The sequence below is a fragment of the Ictalurus furcatus genome, chromosome 1 (genome assembly GCF_023375685.1).
Source record: "Ictalurus furcatus strain D&B chromosome 1, Billie_1.0, whole genome shotgun sequence".
NCBI lineage: Eukaryota > Metazoa > Chordata > Actinopteri > Siluriformes > Ictaluridae > Ictalurus > Ictalurus furcatus.
In genome coordinates this window covers 36,184,997-36,198,679 of record NC_071255.1, presented here as the reverse complement: position 1 = coordinate 36,198,679, position 13,683 = coordinate 36,184,997, and the positions used below count along the sequence as shown (strand labels likewise).

The following is a 13,683-nucleotide window of genomic DNA, read 5'->3' as shown; positions in this document are numbered from 1 at the left end:
TTGTATTGGGGATGGGAGTGTGGTCTGATTGGTTACAGTGGTATTGGGATGGGAGTGTGGTCTGATTGGTTACAGTGTTATTGGGTATGGGAGTGTGGTCTGATTGGTTACAGTGGTATTGGGGATGGGAGTGTGGTCTGATTGGTTACAGTGGTATTGGGTATGGGAGTGTGGTCTGATTGGTTACAGTGGTATTGGGGATGGGAGTGTGGTCTGATTGGTTACAGTGGTATTGGGGATGGGAGTGTGGTCTGATTGGTTACAGTGGTATTGGGTATGGGAGTGTGGTCTGATTGGTTACAGTGGTATTGGGGATGGGAGTGTGGTCTGATTGGTTACAGTGGTATTGGGGATGGGAGTGTGGTCTGATTGGTTACAGTGGTATTGGGGATGGGAGTGTGGTCTGATTGGTTAAAGTGTGTTATTGGGTATGGGAGTGTGGTCTGATTGGTTACAGTGGTATTGGGGATGGGAGTGTGGTCTGATTGGTTACAGTGGTATTGGGGATGGGAGTGTGGTCTGATTGGTTAAAGTGTGGTATTGGGTATGGGAGTGTGGTCTGATTGGTTACAGTGGTATTGGGGATGGGAGTGTGGTCTGATTGGTTACAGTGGTATTGGGGATGGGAGTGTGGTCTGATTGGTTAAAGTGTGTTATTGGGTATGGGAGTGTGGTCTGATTGGTTACAGTGGTATTGGGGATGGGAGTGTGGTCTGATTGGTTATCTTGGCATTGTAGGTGTTACTAGAGGAGTGCAGTACTGCTATCATATTTATATCAGCTGTCACTTCTTACACTGATTAAGCAAAATGAGGAACATTTAAATGCTCCACTATCCCTGGAAATTACTCCAACTCTTAAGGGTTAAGGCCCAGCACTGACCGCTCAATTATCTCATTTCCAGTGTTGTCGCCTTTTCTGACCTCAGACCTGCCACATTAGATGTGTGTTTTAGTTTATGTGCCTGCCTACTAACCGGGGTTACTACTGAACAAAAAGAACATGATCTACAGAGTTCACAGACACCAGTGGATTATAATATTGCTATTTCGCCTGTTGTGAACAGTGTTATTGACAATAGATTGTTTATTAAAAACACGTAATGATCAATCAGGTCATGTGGCGCTCGTTCAGAACTGGCAGGAAGCCTCAGCTACTCGGCATTCCAGGATGATCTGGGCGACAGAAAACCTCAGACACTCATACAGTCCTGTGTGTTAGTGCTAACAGATGGGGAGGGAGGCGATCTTCACAGCGTGCGTGTGTGTGTGTGTGTGTTTACGTGTGTGTGTGAGGAAGCAGCGTGTGTTCCAGCAGAGCGAGAGTGATAACGAGCCATGGCGTGTGAGCTTTAATCTGAGCCTGAGCCTTATCTGTCTCTGTATCACGGCTGGCTCGATACACTCACTCATTCACTCACTCACGTGCACACACACACACACACACACACACACACACACACACACACACACAGTCTCTCTCTCTCTCTCAGTGTCAGTGTCTCTCACCCACTCTCTCTCTCTCAGTCTCTTACCCATTCTCTCCCTGTCTCTCTCTTCGCTGTGTGTCTCCTGTGTGAACATGGGACGACAAATAGTGCCAACGACATGCTGATGAGCAAAATTTAGACTACGCTCACATCATCTGACTTTAGAAAACACTCTGCATTACTAGTGGAAAGGAAATCAGTATGTTACAAGAGGTTTCTTTCCCTTTTCATTTTATTTCTATAATATTTAACGTCGTGTGATGTTGCACTTATTCTTAGTGCTGCTCTGCTTTCGCCAGAGAGTTCAATAGGGTGTTATATGATGATGATATGATACTAATGTTGGGATAAATTAAATAATAAACTTGACATTAGCTTAGCCATCCACGATCCATTCAGCCAGCCAGCTTAGCTATCCATGCTGGATTTTGACTGAGGTTAATGATCGTTCTGTAGTCACAATCTGTGATAAAATAAAATGTTTAAGAATATTGCCTTTCTAACACGTGCATGAATTTCACCAGAACCTGGTGGGCAGGGCTAAGCTTGGGGCATTCGTGGAGAAAACCTAGCAAGTGACAGGAAACTAGTGAGCAAAATAAACCTAGCAAGTAAAAGCTAACTTAGCGAGCTAAACCTAACTTACCAAGTAAAAGCTAACTTAGGGAGTTAAACCTAACCTAGCAAGTAAATGCTAACTTAGCGAGTTAAACTTAACCTAGCAAGTAAATGCTAACTTAGCGAGTGAAACTTAACCTAGCAAGTAAATGCTAACTTAGCGAGTTAAACCTAACCTAGCAAGTAAATGCTAACTTAGCGACTGAAACTTAACCTAGCAAGTAAACGCTAACTTAGCGAGTTAAACTTAACCTAGCAAGTAAATCTAACTTAGCGAGTGAAACTTAACCTAGCAAGTAAAAGCTAACTTAGCGACTGAAACTTAACCTAGCAAGTAAACGCTAACTTAGCGAGTGAAACCTAACTTACCAAGTAAACGCTAACTTAGCGAGTGAAACTTAACCTAGCAAGTAAACGCTAACTTAGCGAGTGAAACCTAACTTACCAAGTAAGCGCTAACTTAGCGAGTGAAACTTAACCTAGCAAGTAAACGCTAACTTAGCGAGTGAAACTTAACCTAGCAAGTAAACGCTAACTTAGCGAGTGAAACCTAACTTACCAAGTAAACGCTAACTTAGCGAGTGAAACTTAACCTAGCAAGTAAACGCTAACTTAGCGAGTGAAACTTAACCTAGCAAGTAAACGCTAACTTAGCGAGTGAAACTTAACCTAGCAAGTAAACGCTAACTAAGCGAGTGAAACCTAACTTACCAAGTAAACTCTAACTTAGCGAGTGAAACTTGACCTAGTGAGTGAAAGCTAACATAAAGGATGAAAGCTAGTGTAGTGAATAAAAGCTAACCTAACAAGTACAGGCTAACTTATTGAATGAAACCTAACTTACGGACTGAAAGCTAACCTAGTTGTGTGAATGCTAGCTAACCTAGCAGTCATAGCTACCGTATAACTCTTTAAATGGATTTTGATTTGTGATTGTGCGCCACTGTGTTTAGTAATGTGTGTAGCGCAGCAGGTGGAGACTCAGAGGGCTGTCAATATCAGGCCACGCCTACTCCTACAGTTCTCAGATCAGTCTGATCTGTTTAAAATCGAATCGATGGCTGGATGCTTAAAACAGCAGGCCGTGTTTCCCAGGACCGTGTTGGGAAACGCACCGCTTTGAACTTTTTTTTTAACTCTAAAGAAATCGACACATCATCGGTCTGTACCAGCCACGAGCCGAGCGATTACGAATACGAGCTGCACCAGGAAAGGTCCATTTTTTTATGAATCTGAGATCACGGCAGTGTCCCATTAACACCCATCACATCCATCACCATGCACATTACACTGCGATGGATGGAGAGCCTGATTAGATCCACCAGATTTAATAAGGACAGGGTGAGGGGGCAGATGCAGAGAGACGGAGGGAGAGATGGAGGGAGCTGGGGAGGTAATGGACAGAAAGGAAGAGAGAGAGATGGACAGAGAGAGAAATGACACCAATTAGATGACGAGCTTCATGGAAAGTGATTAATAGACATAATCTCACTGTGTTAGGACCGGACAGGCAGAGAGAGGGAGATAATAATAATAATAATAATAATAATAATTTGGGAGGCATCTTTAGTACTGAGTAGAGCACCCTTTTGCTGATGCAGAGCTTCTGCAGCGTCCCTGAGGAATCTTCTCGCGTTCCTCATGAGCAGTGGCCTCCAGTTTGATTTGTTCATCGCTAACAGCTGAAAGTCTGTACACTTTGACATTAAACCTGTCAGGGTTTTTCTGACTTTAATAAGAAATAAAACAATAACAAGAGCAAAATATTTGCAGGAAAAAACAAATATTAAATACTGTAAAAATATATATATTTTTTAATTATATTTATAGCCGTGCATATCCTTGTAAACGCAGGGAGAAATAATATTATATCTAAAAGAAATAAAATCTCAAGTAAAAAATACATATATGTATATGTAATGAAAATAAAATAAAAGCAAAATATTTACTTAAAATGTTCATTACTTTTTATATTTTATTACTTAAAACAGTAAAATATAAGATACAAGTACAGAGTCTGAGAGAAAGTAGTATAAATAATAGGATAAATACAAAATGAATAATAAATTAAATTAAAAATAATAATGTGTGTGTGTGTGTGTGTGTGTGTGTGTGTGTGTGTGTGTGTGTGAAGGGACTAATTAACCAGCATTAAACTCCATTACACCTGATTGTGAAGTCTTGCCGGTCTCTCTCTCTCTCTCTCTCTCTCTCTCTCCATCTCTCTCTCTCTCTCTCTCTCTCTCTCTCTTTGTCTGTCCTCTCATTCTCTCACAATCTCTCTCTCCTCTCTCTCTCTTGCTCTCTCTCTCCTCACTCTCTCCTCTCTCTCTCCTCTCTCTCCTATCTCCTCTCTCTCATTTTCTCTTGCGCTCTCTCTCTCTATCTCTCTCTATCCTCTCTCTTCTCTCTCTCCTCTCTCTCACTTTCTCTTTCTGTCTCTCTCCTCTCTCTCTCTATCTCTCTCTCTCCTCTCTCTCCTGTCTCTCACTTTCTCTTGCTCTCACTCTCCTCTCTCTCACTTTCTCTTGCTCTCTCTCTCCTCTCTCTATCTCTCTCTCTAACTTTCTCTTTCTCTCTCTCTCCTCTCTCTCGTCTCTCCTCTCTCTCTCCTCTCTCTAACTTTCTCTCTCTCTCTCTCTCTGTCTTTCTTATTGGCATGATTGTTTACATACAATATTGCTAAAGAATCGATACAGATAAGTAAGGAAAAATAAAAAAAAAAACAATAATAATAGAATAACATAATAATAATAATAGTGATAATAGGAATAATAATACAAAATCGAATAAAAATAGTAATAATTACAAAAATAAGTAAATGAAAAACATAAATAAAAATGAAAAATAAAGTGACAAGTGACTCTCTCACACACACACACACACACACACACACACACACACACACGCGCGCGCACGCAGTAGAGGGCGTGTTCATTCGCAGTGCGTGTGAGGGCTGATTATACGCTGAATGACTCGTGCATGAATGGACGTTTCTTCGCTCTTTTGTTCCTGAGCTCTCAGTGTGTCGTCGTCTCGTTTCGGCTCTCCGAGCGATTCACTTTTATGAGGCGAACGCTCAGCTTACACGCCTGATAAAAAACACATTCGCTTCCCTTTTATTTGTCTAATTGCAGTCAATCCCTTAAAGTGTGATAAAAGGACAATTAGTGTTTTAACAGCGTGCTGTAAACGCGAGCTGACGGGGAATCATTTCAGCGTAATTACGCATGAAAATACGGAGACAGCAAGCAAACAGCGGCGACATGAATGATTCAATCAGAGCAGCCGGCGCCAGTGTTAGTTTAACAGTGGTGTGTGATTTAGAGACCTGTGAGAGATTAACACCCCTCCCCCTCCCCAACACTTATAATTTATACTCATATTAACGCTTACACTCCGGACGTTATTCGCTGTTTAATCTGATACACAGCAGTAAGCTGCTTGTACAGCCCACGCTCCACGTGTCCAGACTTACGATGTTTGTTGAACATTCACGGAAGGAGTCTCCAGTGTCAGAGGTGTTCCATTGTCTTCAGGACAGGACCGTTTACACTACGTTATCGGCTTTTGATTCTTCCACTGAAATGGACCGATTGTAATATTTTGTTAAACAAAATCCTAAATCTAAACCCGTTGTAAATCGACACGCCGGGTACTATACAAGCATAGTGAAGTGTAACCATGACAACGAACAGAAATACCGGTTTAGGCGTGATCTGTATCGACGCAATGCTAACTTGTTTTTCTCCAATTTTAGTATAAGATGTTTTGCCTCTCTCTCCTGATGGTGACACACGTGAGGCAATGCTAACAAACAAACAAACAAACAAACAAACAAACAAATTCTTTCCACTTTTCCATTGATTCCAATATTAATAGAAACATTACCTAAGCACGCTGATTATAAACCACGCCTACTGAATTTCAGTCACATTTCTACTGTTAATGTTAACTGTGTAGAATAAATGATTGATAAGCTACAGTTTATGGAAGTAACCATGGCAACCACATTGTGTGGTGGTGGTGCTGGGGTGGTAGCAAGTGCTACATTATGTACTGACTTTATTTTAGGTTCCTCAGGAGCAAAACTTTTAAACATGGGTGATATCGGTTATCACGTGACCTACTGATTTGCTGTGTTGAACAGGAAGTTGTGACCAAATAAGGAATGTGGGAAGAGTAACAAGTACAAACAATTGGCAGAAAGTGTTCGGGTTCATAAGAGGAATGAAGGACCGGTATGGCGGGCCAACAGGGTCATAATCCGGTTGGATGGAAAAAGACATGCAAGAATAATATTCTGTCTGAGTTTTGCACTCTCCGTTTCGCCCTCACACACTTTACTATGCTCTTTTGTACCCTGTGTGTGTGTGTGTGTGTGTGTGTGTGGATTGCCATCAGATTCCAGACATGGTGTTACTATAGTAACTTTTATACACATAACCTTGTGGATTTGCCCTCTATTAAACGAGTCATCGTTTACCCATATAAAAAGTGTAAACAACATTTTCCTTTTTAAATCTCACCCTGTGTATACCGTAGGTGAAGGCCTAATTCCATTTGGGTGTCAAATGGAGCTGTGTGTGTGTGTGTGTGTGTGTGTGTGTGTGTGTGTGATGGATAGCTATAGACGGGAATAGCGTGTATAATGTGAAAGCTGGGGATCACGTTTTCTTTGATGGCCTCTTTGAAATGTGAGATTTCTCAGCGAGGTGGATAAGACCCCCAAGTGGTCTCTCTCTCTCTCTCTCTCTCTCTCTCTCTCTCTCTCTCTCTCTCTGTCTCTCTCTCTCTTGTTCTATTCCCTTGTCGTATTCTCACTCTCTGCTTCTTTCTTTTCTCTGCTTTCTCCTCATAGATCGACGGACAAGAAAAAGAGGATGATTGACAGAAAGCAAAGCTGAGACGGCTGTCTATCAAAAGTATCAGCCTACAGAAGACAACTCATATCAGACGTCTCCCTCGCTCTCTCTCCTTCTCTCTGTTTATCGCCCTCGGTTTTCCCGGTGGATTCATATAAAGAGTGTGCGTAGAAGAAGCTGGTATGCTCCCTCACCTTTGGCACCCTCTGCTCACTAACACTCGGATTATTTCGTAAACTGGGCCCCGGGAACACACCTTCACACACTCTCACTGTACCCGTATTTGCTCGATCTGTCCATCCGCGCTCAGGCAGCCATGCGCGTGTGGTTGATGGTGACCCTCCAGGCGGCCTGGCCGTGTTTTTTCGGACTGGCCATGCAGCACTACCCCACCACGTGGGGCCACTACGACATGTGCAAGTCGCAGGTTTACACGGACGATGGACTCACCTGGGATTACATGGCCTGCCAGCCCGAGGCCGCCGACATGACCCAGTACCTGAAGGTGACCCTCGACCCTCCGGACATCACCTGTGGAGACCCGCCCGAGACCTACTGTGCCCTGGTGAGTGTGTGACGGGGTAAACTGGGGCAGAATGTATAGTCACAGTACCGCTTAGTGGAAGATTTTTGTCGTTGTTCAGCCAAGAAGTCGTACAAATCAGTTTACACTGAAACGGCTTGACAAATGGACTGTGAGATGATGATGTATAAGAGAAATATGCTGTCCTGACAGTACAAGTCATTTTGTTGTTGCTTCAGTATATTAGCGATGGGCATGAGTACAATCCACTGACAAGCAAGATCGATCAGACTTTTTCTCTTTTATCATGGAACTTCATCAAATCCATTTTACATTGATTGAAGTCCAAACAGCAGAACGGAGATCCTTCCAGTACCTGAGCCATGTCTTCGTTTAAACGTTTGTAAATGGTTACAGTGGCAGTGGGCGGGAACTGCATTCTGATTGGTTACAATGGAAATGGGGTAGGAACTGCAATCCAACGGGTCACAAAGGCATTTTTTGGGTACGAACTGAAGTCTGATTGGATATTTTGGGGACGGGAACTGCAGTACAGTTGGTTACAATGGCAGTAGGGGCAGAAACTCTGTTCTGATTGGTTACAGCTGTATTGTGGGTGGGAACTCCTGTCTGATTGGTTACAGCTGTATTGTGGGTGGGAACTCTTGTCTGATTGGTTACAGCTGTATTGTGGGTGGGATCTAGATTCAGCTTAGTTAACATTGTATTGCAATTAATAAGGGGTATTTGAAGAGAGGAATTATAGTCTGATTGGTTCTGACTGTGTTGTGGGAGGGAACTAGAGTTGATTGGTTACTGCTGTATTGTGGGTGGGAACCACAGTCTGTGTTGTGGGTGGGAACCGGAGTCTGATTGGTTACAGCTGTGTTGTGGGTGGGAACCACAGTCTGATTGGTTACAGCTGTGTTATGGGTGGGAACCACAGTCTGATTGGTTACAGCTGTGTTGTGGGCGGGAACCGCAGTTTAATTGGTTACAGCTGTGTTGTGGGCGAGAACCGCAGTCTCATTGGGTACAGCTGTGTTGTGGGTGGGAACCACAGTCTGATTGGTTACAGCTGTGTTGTGGGTGGGAACCACAGTCTGATTGGGTACAGCTGTGTTGTGGGCGGGAACCACAGTCTGATTGGTTACAGCTGTGTTGTGGGCGGGAACCACAGTCTGATTGCTTACAGCTGTGTTGTGGGTGGGAACCACAGTCTGATTGGTTACAGCTGTGTTGTGGGCGGGAACCGCAGTTTAATTGGTTACAGCTGTGTTGTGGGCGAGAACCGCAGTCTCATTGGGTACAGCTGTGTTGTGGGTGGGAACCACAGTCTGATTGGTTACAGAATAGACTTTAAAAAAACAAAAAATGTTTTTAGACATGAATGTTTTTAGAAGTGAATGCTGTTAATCCGACACCATGGTGCTGGTGCTAGTGTGTGTAGTGTATATGAGCATATGGAGTTAAAAAAAAAAAAAAAGTAAGGGGGTAAGGGGAAAAAAAATCCCAGAGGCTCACATTTACATCTCTGAAGAGATTATTTGACCATTACGTGTGTACACAAAATCGAATATCCAAGACAATGATAATAAACTCTGAAATCTGGCATGAAAGTCGGTTAATATGGCCCGCTTTAAATACCGAGACGTCTGGTGAACGAGCAGAATCTTAGAGTAAAACATCAACCTTTAAGCGTGTGATGGAGCTACACGTGCAGTAACGAGTTAGGGATCATTTAGCATGTAATCACATTATCGTTAAGGGAAGTTGCTTTAAAGTGATGCCTCACTGAGCGACATCGTTGCGTTCGGTAAATACATTTGTACTTGATTTCTTTTCTTACTTTCTTTCTCCACTTCCTCAAAGGGAAAGGAAAGGAGAAGGAACCGAGGAGCGCCGTGTCTGCCCGATTTGCACCGGCACTGTTGTGCATGATTATATTTTATTTGTATGCCTTACGACGCAGCCCTATCTGCACAGTACACACAGTACACACAGTACACACAGTGTTTTGTGACGTTTAAGTATTTAAGTTACGGCAGCATGATGCAGTCAAGCGTTTTGTTTTTTGGTATTTAATAAACTTCCAGTGCATGCATCCATTTCAGATGTATACTCATAATGTTTTTTTGACTTTGTACATGTAAAGAGGTTGCATAATATATAATATATATATATATATATATATATATATATATATATATATATATATATATTACATAATATATAATAAATCAAGTTCTATATATAAATGCTGCACAGAACTCTTTGGGAATAATATGTACACTGGTCAGACAAAACAAAAATAGAGCTCTCTGGCAATAATTCAGCTTGTCATTTTCGAAAGAAGAAAAGAAGGGTTGTTTGTAAGATCTCGAGAGCACAGCGATCCCCACAGTGAAGCACGGGGGTGGGAGTGGGGGTGGAGGGGGGGGGGGGGAGAGTCATGATATGGAGCTGCTTCTGTGCAAACAGCACTGGGGCATTTCACGTCATCGAAGGAAACATGAATGGAGCGATGTCCAGGGATATATTAGAGGAGAATTTAATATCATCTGCCAAGGAAGTGAATCTGGGAAGAAGATGGACGTTTCAACAAGACAACGAGCCCAAACGCACAGCCGCAATAACTCAGGAAGGTCTTGCACGGTTCTGAGCCATGCCGTCTCCTAACCTGAATCCCAGTGAGAATTTGTCTTGAAATCCATCGAGTCCATCAGAGGGATCCTCGTAAGCTTGGGGAGTTGCCGAGGGTTCGCTGTGAGGAATTGGCCGAGACGTAACCACCACGCTGCAACAAGATAACTGCTTCTTCCGTAGACGTCCGGAGGAGAGCTGTGGAGAAAATCAGGATTTACTACCATACTGACTGTTCTGTTCAGACGTGTGCAAACACACGTCTGAATTAGCATTTTGCAATTAGCATTTGAATGCGGAGAACAGTCCGGAAGATGCTGCCATGTCCAGTACAGTCACTCTAGCGGAGATTTCGTTTTGAATTCAGTAGACCAACAAAATAACTCATGTTGATCGATCTGGACAAAAACGACGTCCTCCTGCGTTAAATGGCAGGTCACACTACGCTTTTCGTATCACTGACTTCCATTAACTCGCACGCGAACGCTGGAAGCCTATGCCTTAGTTTCGCTGCGTTCCAAGGTTCACGTTCGGTGAACTCTGACCTGTGATTTCCCGTCACGTGACGATGTGCGACTCAAAAGAGAAGCTGCCTGGATTGTGGTGTCGCTGCGTACAGGGACAGATGTTATACGTTAACCTTGAAACAAATGTTTGTACGATTACTTTTGCAAGCACGTCACAATCCATGATGTGCGGATAAACAACAACAACAACAACAACGACGACGTCTTGGCACATGATGTCATATAGGGTCGCTGCACAATAGTGTGACCAGCGCTTTAGCGTGTCCCGGTACTTCTTCACAAGAAGAGCGCATACTTTTGGCGCATGGTAAAATTGGGTGTTGTTTACGCATGCACGGTGGATGAAATCGCGCACCCGGAACTAGCGCGCAAACGAGGAAGTGTTGAGCCTTTCAGTCGGCTGCGACGAGGCCTCGTATCGAGGTGACGGGGCGCTCTGGTGGTGTGGAGTGGAACTGTCGGGTGAAACCGTGCCGGTCATGAGCATTTCCTGCTGTTCCAGCACTGAGTTAACACAGCGTGAATGATGCCTACAGGTAATCCACTACAGACAAAATAATAATAAATCACTGAAGCGAAGGAGTGCTTTTGAAATATTATTTACTCGCCGTAACGAGAGCTGGGCTTTGTCTCATTTACAGAGCCTTTAGAGATGCGATTGGAGAGCTCTTCATTAAGCGTGTTTGCGGCGCGCGGTGTCTTTCATTAGCCCGAGAAAAGGAGGAGAAGAGCTTTCTGAAAGCTTTGAAGCAGCGACGATGGCGTGCGTCTTTCTGCAGCCTAATTAGAAAAGTTGCTTCGTTTACGGCATTTCGCTTTGAAGGTCGCAGCTGGAAAATGAGAAGTTAGTTTAACAGAGTGTGTGTGTGCACGTGTGTGTGTGTGTGTGTGTGTGTGTGTGTGTGTGTGTGCGCGCGTGTGTGTGTACAATTTAACCAATACTCTCTCTGTCCGTGTGCAGATAGATACAGGGTAAAGGTATTGCACCGGTATGTCCCAGCTGAAAAAAAACAATAGACACCGTTACAGAAATTCTAATGGTTTCCACTACAAATACCATTAAAACCATTAACAAATGTAATGTCTTTTGGGCCATATTCTATTAGGATTTAATGGTTTGTATTGGTTTCCACTAGACATAAAACATGGCACCAACAGAACCCAATAGGACCATTATATCGTTTCCATTAAAACCAACACAATTCTCATTATAACCATTAAAACCATTATAATTTCTCTAATGGTTTCTATTTAGAAGTCACGGCTGAGAGATTGTGGTATAAGAGGAATAAAACACTCAGGGATATGCTGCCATTGGAAAAGTAATCAGCTCCAGCGATCGCAGTGTTTTATTTACTTATACAAACCCCAGTTCCAAAAAAGTTGGGACGCGGTGTGAAACGTAAATAAAAAACAGAAAACCACGGTTAACCTCCAGCTGTTTCTGTTTACTGACACTTACTTCTCCGGCCTTTTGTCGCCCCGTCCCAACTTTTTTGAGACGTGTTGCGGCCCTGGAATTCAAAAACGACCGTACTATTTTCCATAAAACGGTTTTATTATTTTCCTCAGTGTAAACATCTGATATGTTTTCTCTGTTCTAAGGTGAATAACGTACGGGTTTACGAGATCTGCAAATCGTCGCCTTCTGTTTTTATTTGCATATCACACGGCGTCCCAACTCTTTTGGAACTGGGGTTGTACTTAATACCTCATTATTTAACTATTTTATTTAATGGATCTCTTTGACAACATTTGCCTCGTAGCTTTAGTGGCAAACTAAAGAAGTTGCTTTGTGGCTATTTATTTTAAGTGTGTGTGTGTGTGTGTGTGTGTGTGTGTGTGTGTGTGTTTATCCATGTCTGAACAGAAACGCTTCTTACTTTACTTCAGGAGTAAAAATAGCTCCAGAAAAGCACTGGCGGTGACACGGGAGCTAATATCCCCCTCTGGAAAAAGTGAATCATTCAGCAGGTGTTTGCGCAGGAGCGGGGTGTTTGTTATTCAGGGCCTCGCCTCGGAGCGCGCACGCCTCGCTCTGACAGGATTAGCGTGGTTAGCAAAGGAAGGCGAAGGCGCGTTCGCCGCAGTGAGCGGGTCAGTGCTTCGATATGCTGGTCTCGATGAACCCTGAAGACTCACGTCACACTCCAGTGCCGTTCCAGTCGATAAATAAGCCGATGTGAAGCGCTAACAAGTGTTCATAGGTGCCGCGTGGGCCACATTTCACGGCCAGCGCCTCTGTAATCTCTCCCTCGCTGTGAAATGGGAAACGTGGCAGATTGAAATCAAGCATGTTGTTGTTTGAAGTGTGTGTGTGTGTGTGTGGGGGGGGGGGGGTGTGTGGGTGTGTGCGTGTGTGTGTGTGTGTGTGGGGGGGGGGGTAGGGGGGGTGTGTGGGTGTGTGCGTGTGTGTGTGGGTGTGTGGTTATGGGTTTATTGTCCGTTTGGTGTAAGGGCACATAAAATGGGCCGTGAAACAGCCTTGTTTTTCTCGCTCCATCAACTTTTGGAGCAGTCAGACTTCCACAGCGCTGCGCTGATTACACCAGGAGCAGTTTCCTTTACGACGCCCGTAATCACTCCTTTATTTTAGGAATCGAGTGCTGATGAGAGAACCCAGTCCTCTCCCCAATCCATCCTCATCGATTTCTAATCAGCCCGCCTCTCTCGCTCTCTCTCTCTCTCTCTCTCTCTCTCTCTCTCTCTCTGTCTCTCTCTCTGTCTCTCTTTCTCTCTCTCTGTCTCTCTCTCTCTCTCTCTGTCTCTCTCTCTCTCTCTCTGTCTCTCTCTCTCTCTCTCTGTCTCTCTTTCTCTCTCTCTGTCTCTCTCTCTCTCTCTCTCTCTGTCTCTCTTTCTCTCTCTCTGTCTCTCTCTCTGTCTCTCTCTCTCTCTCTCTGTCTCTCTCTCTCTCTGTCTCTCTTTCTCTCTCTCTGTCTCTCTCTCTCTCTCTCTCTCTCTCTGTCTCTCTTTCTCTCTCTCTGTCTCTCTCTCTGTCTCTCTCTCTCTCTCTCTCTC

The 13,683-nt window shown here is 43.8% G+C and overlaps 1 protein-coding gene across 3 annotated transcripts in view; it reads left to right on the top strand.

The window, feature by feature from the left end:
• Nucleotides 1-13,683, top strand: part of ntng1a (netrin g1a) — a 185,063-nt gene that overhangs the window by 11,224 nt on the left and 160,156 nt on the right. For all 3 annotated transcript variants that reach the window (XM_053622034.1, XM_053621951.1, XM_053622117.1), the window contains exon 2: nt 6,969-7,537. In XM_053622034.1, coding sequence (XP_053478009.1) covers nt 7,289-7,537 — 249 coding nt within the window. In that variant the 5' untranslated portion in view covers nt 6,969-7,288. The remainder of the gene's footprint in view (nt 1-6,968; nt 7,538-13,683) is intronic.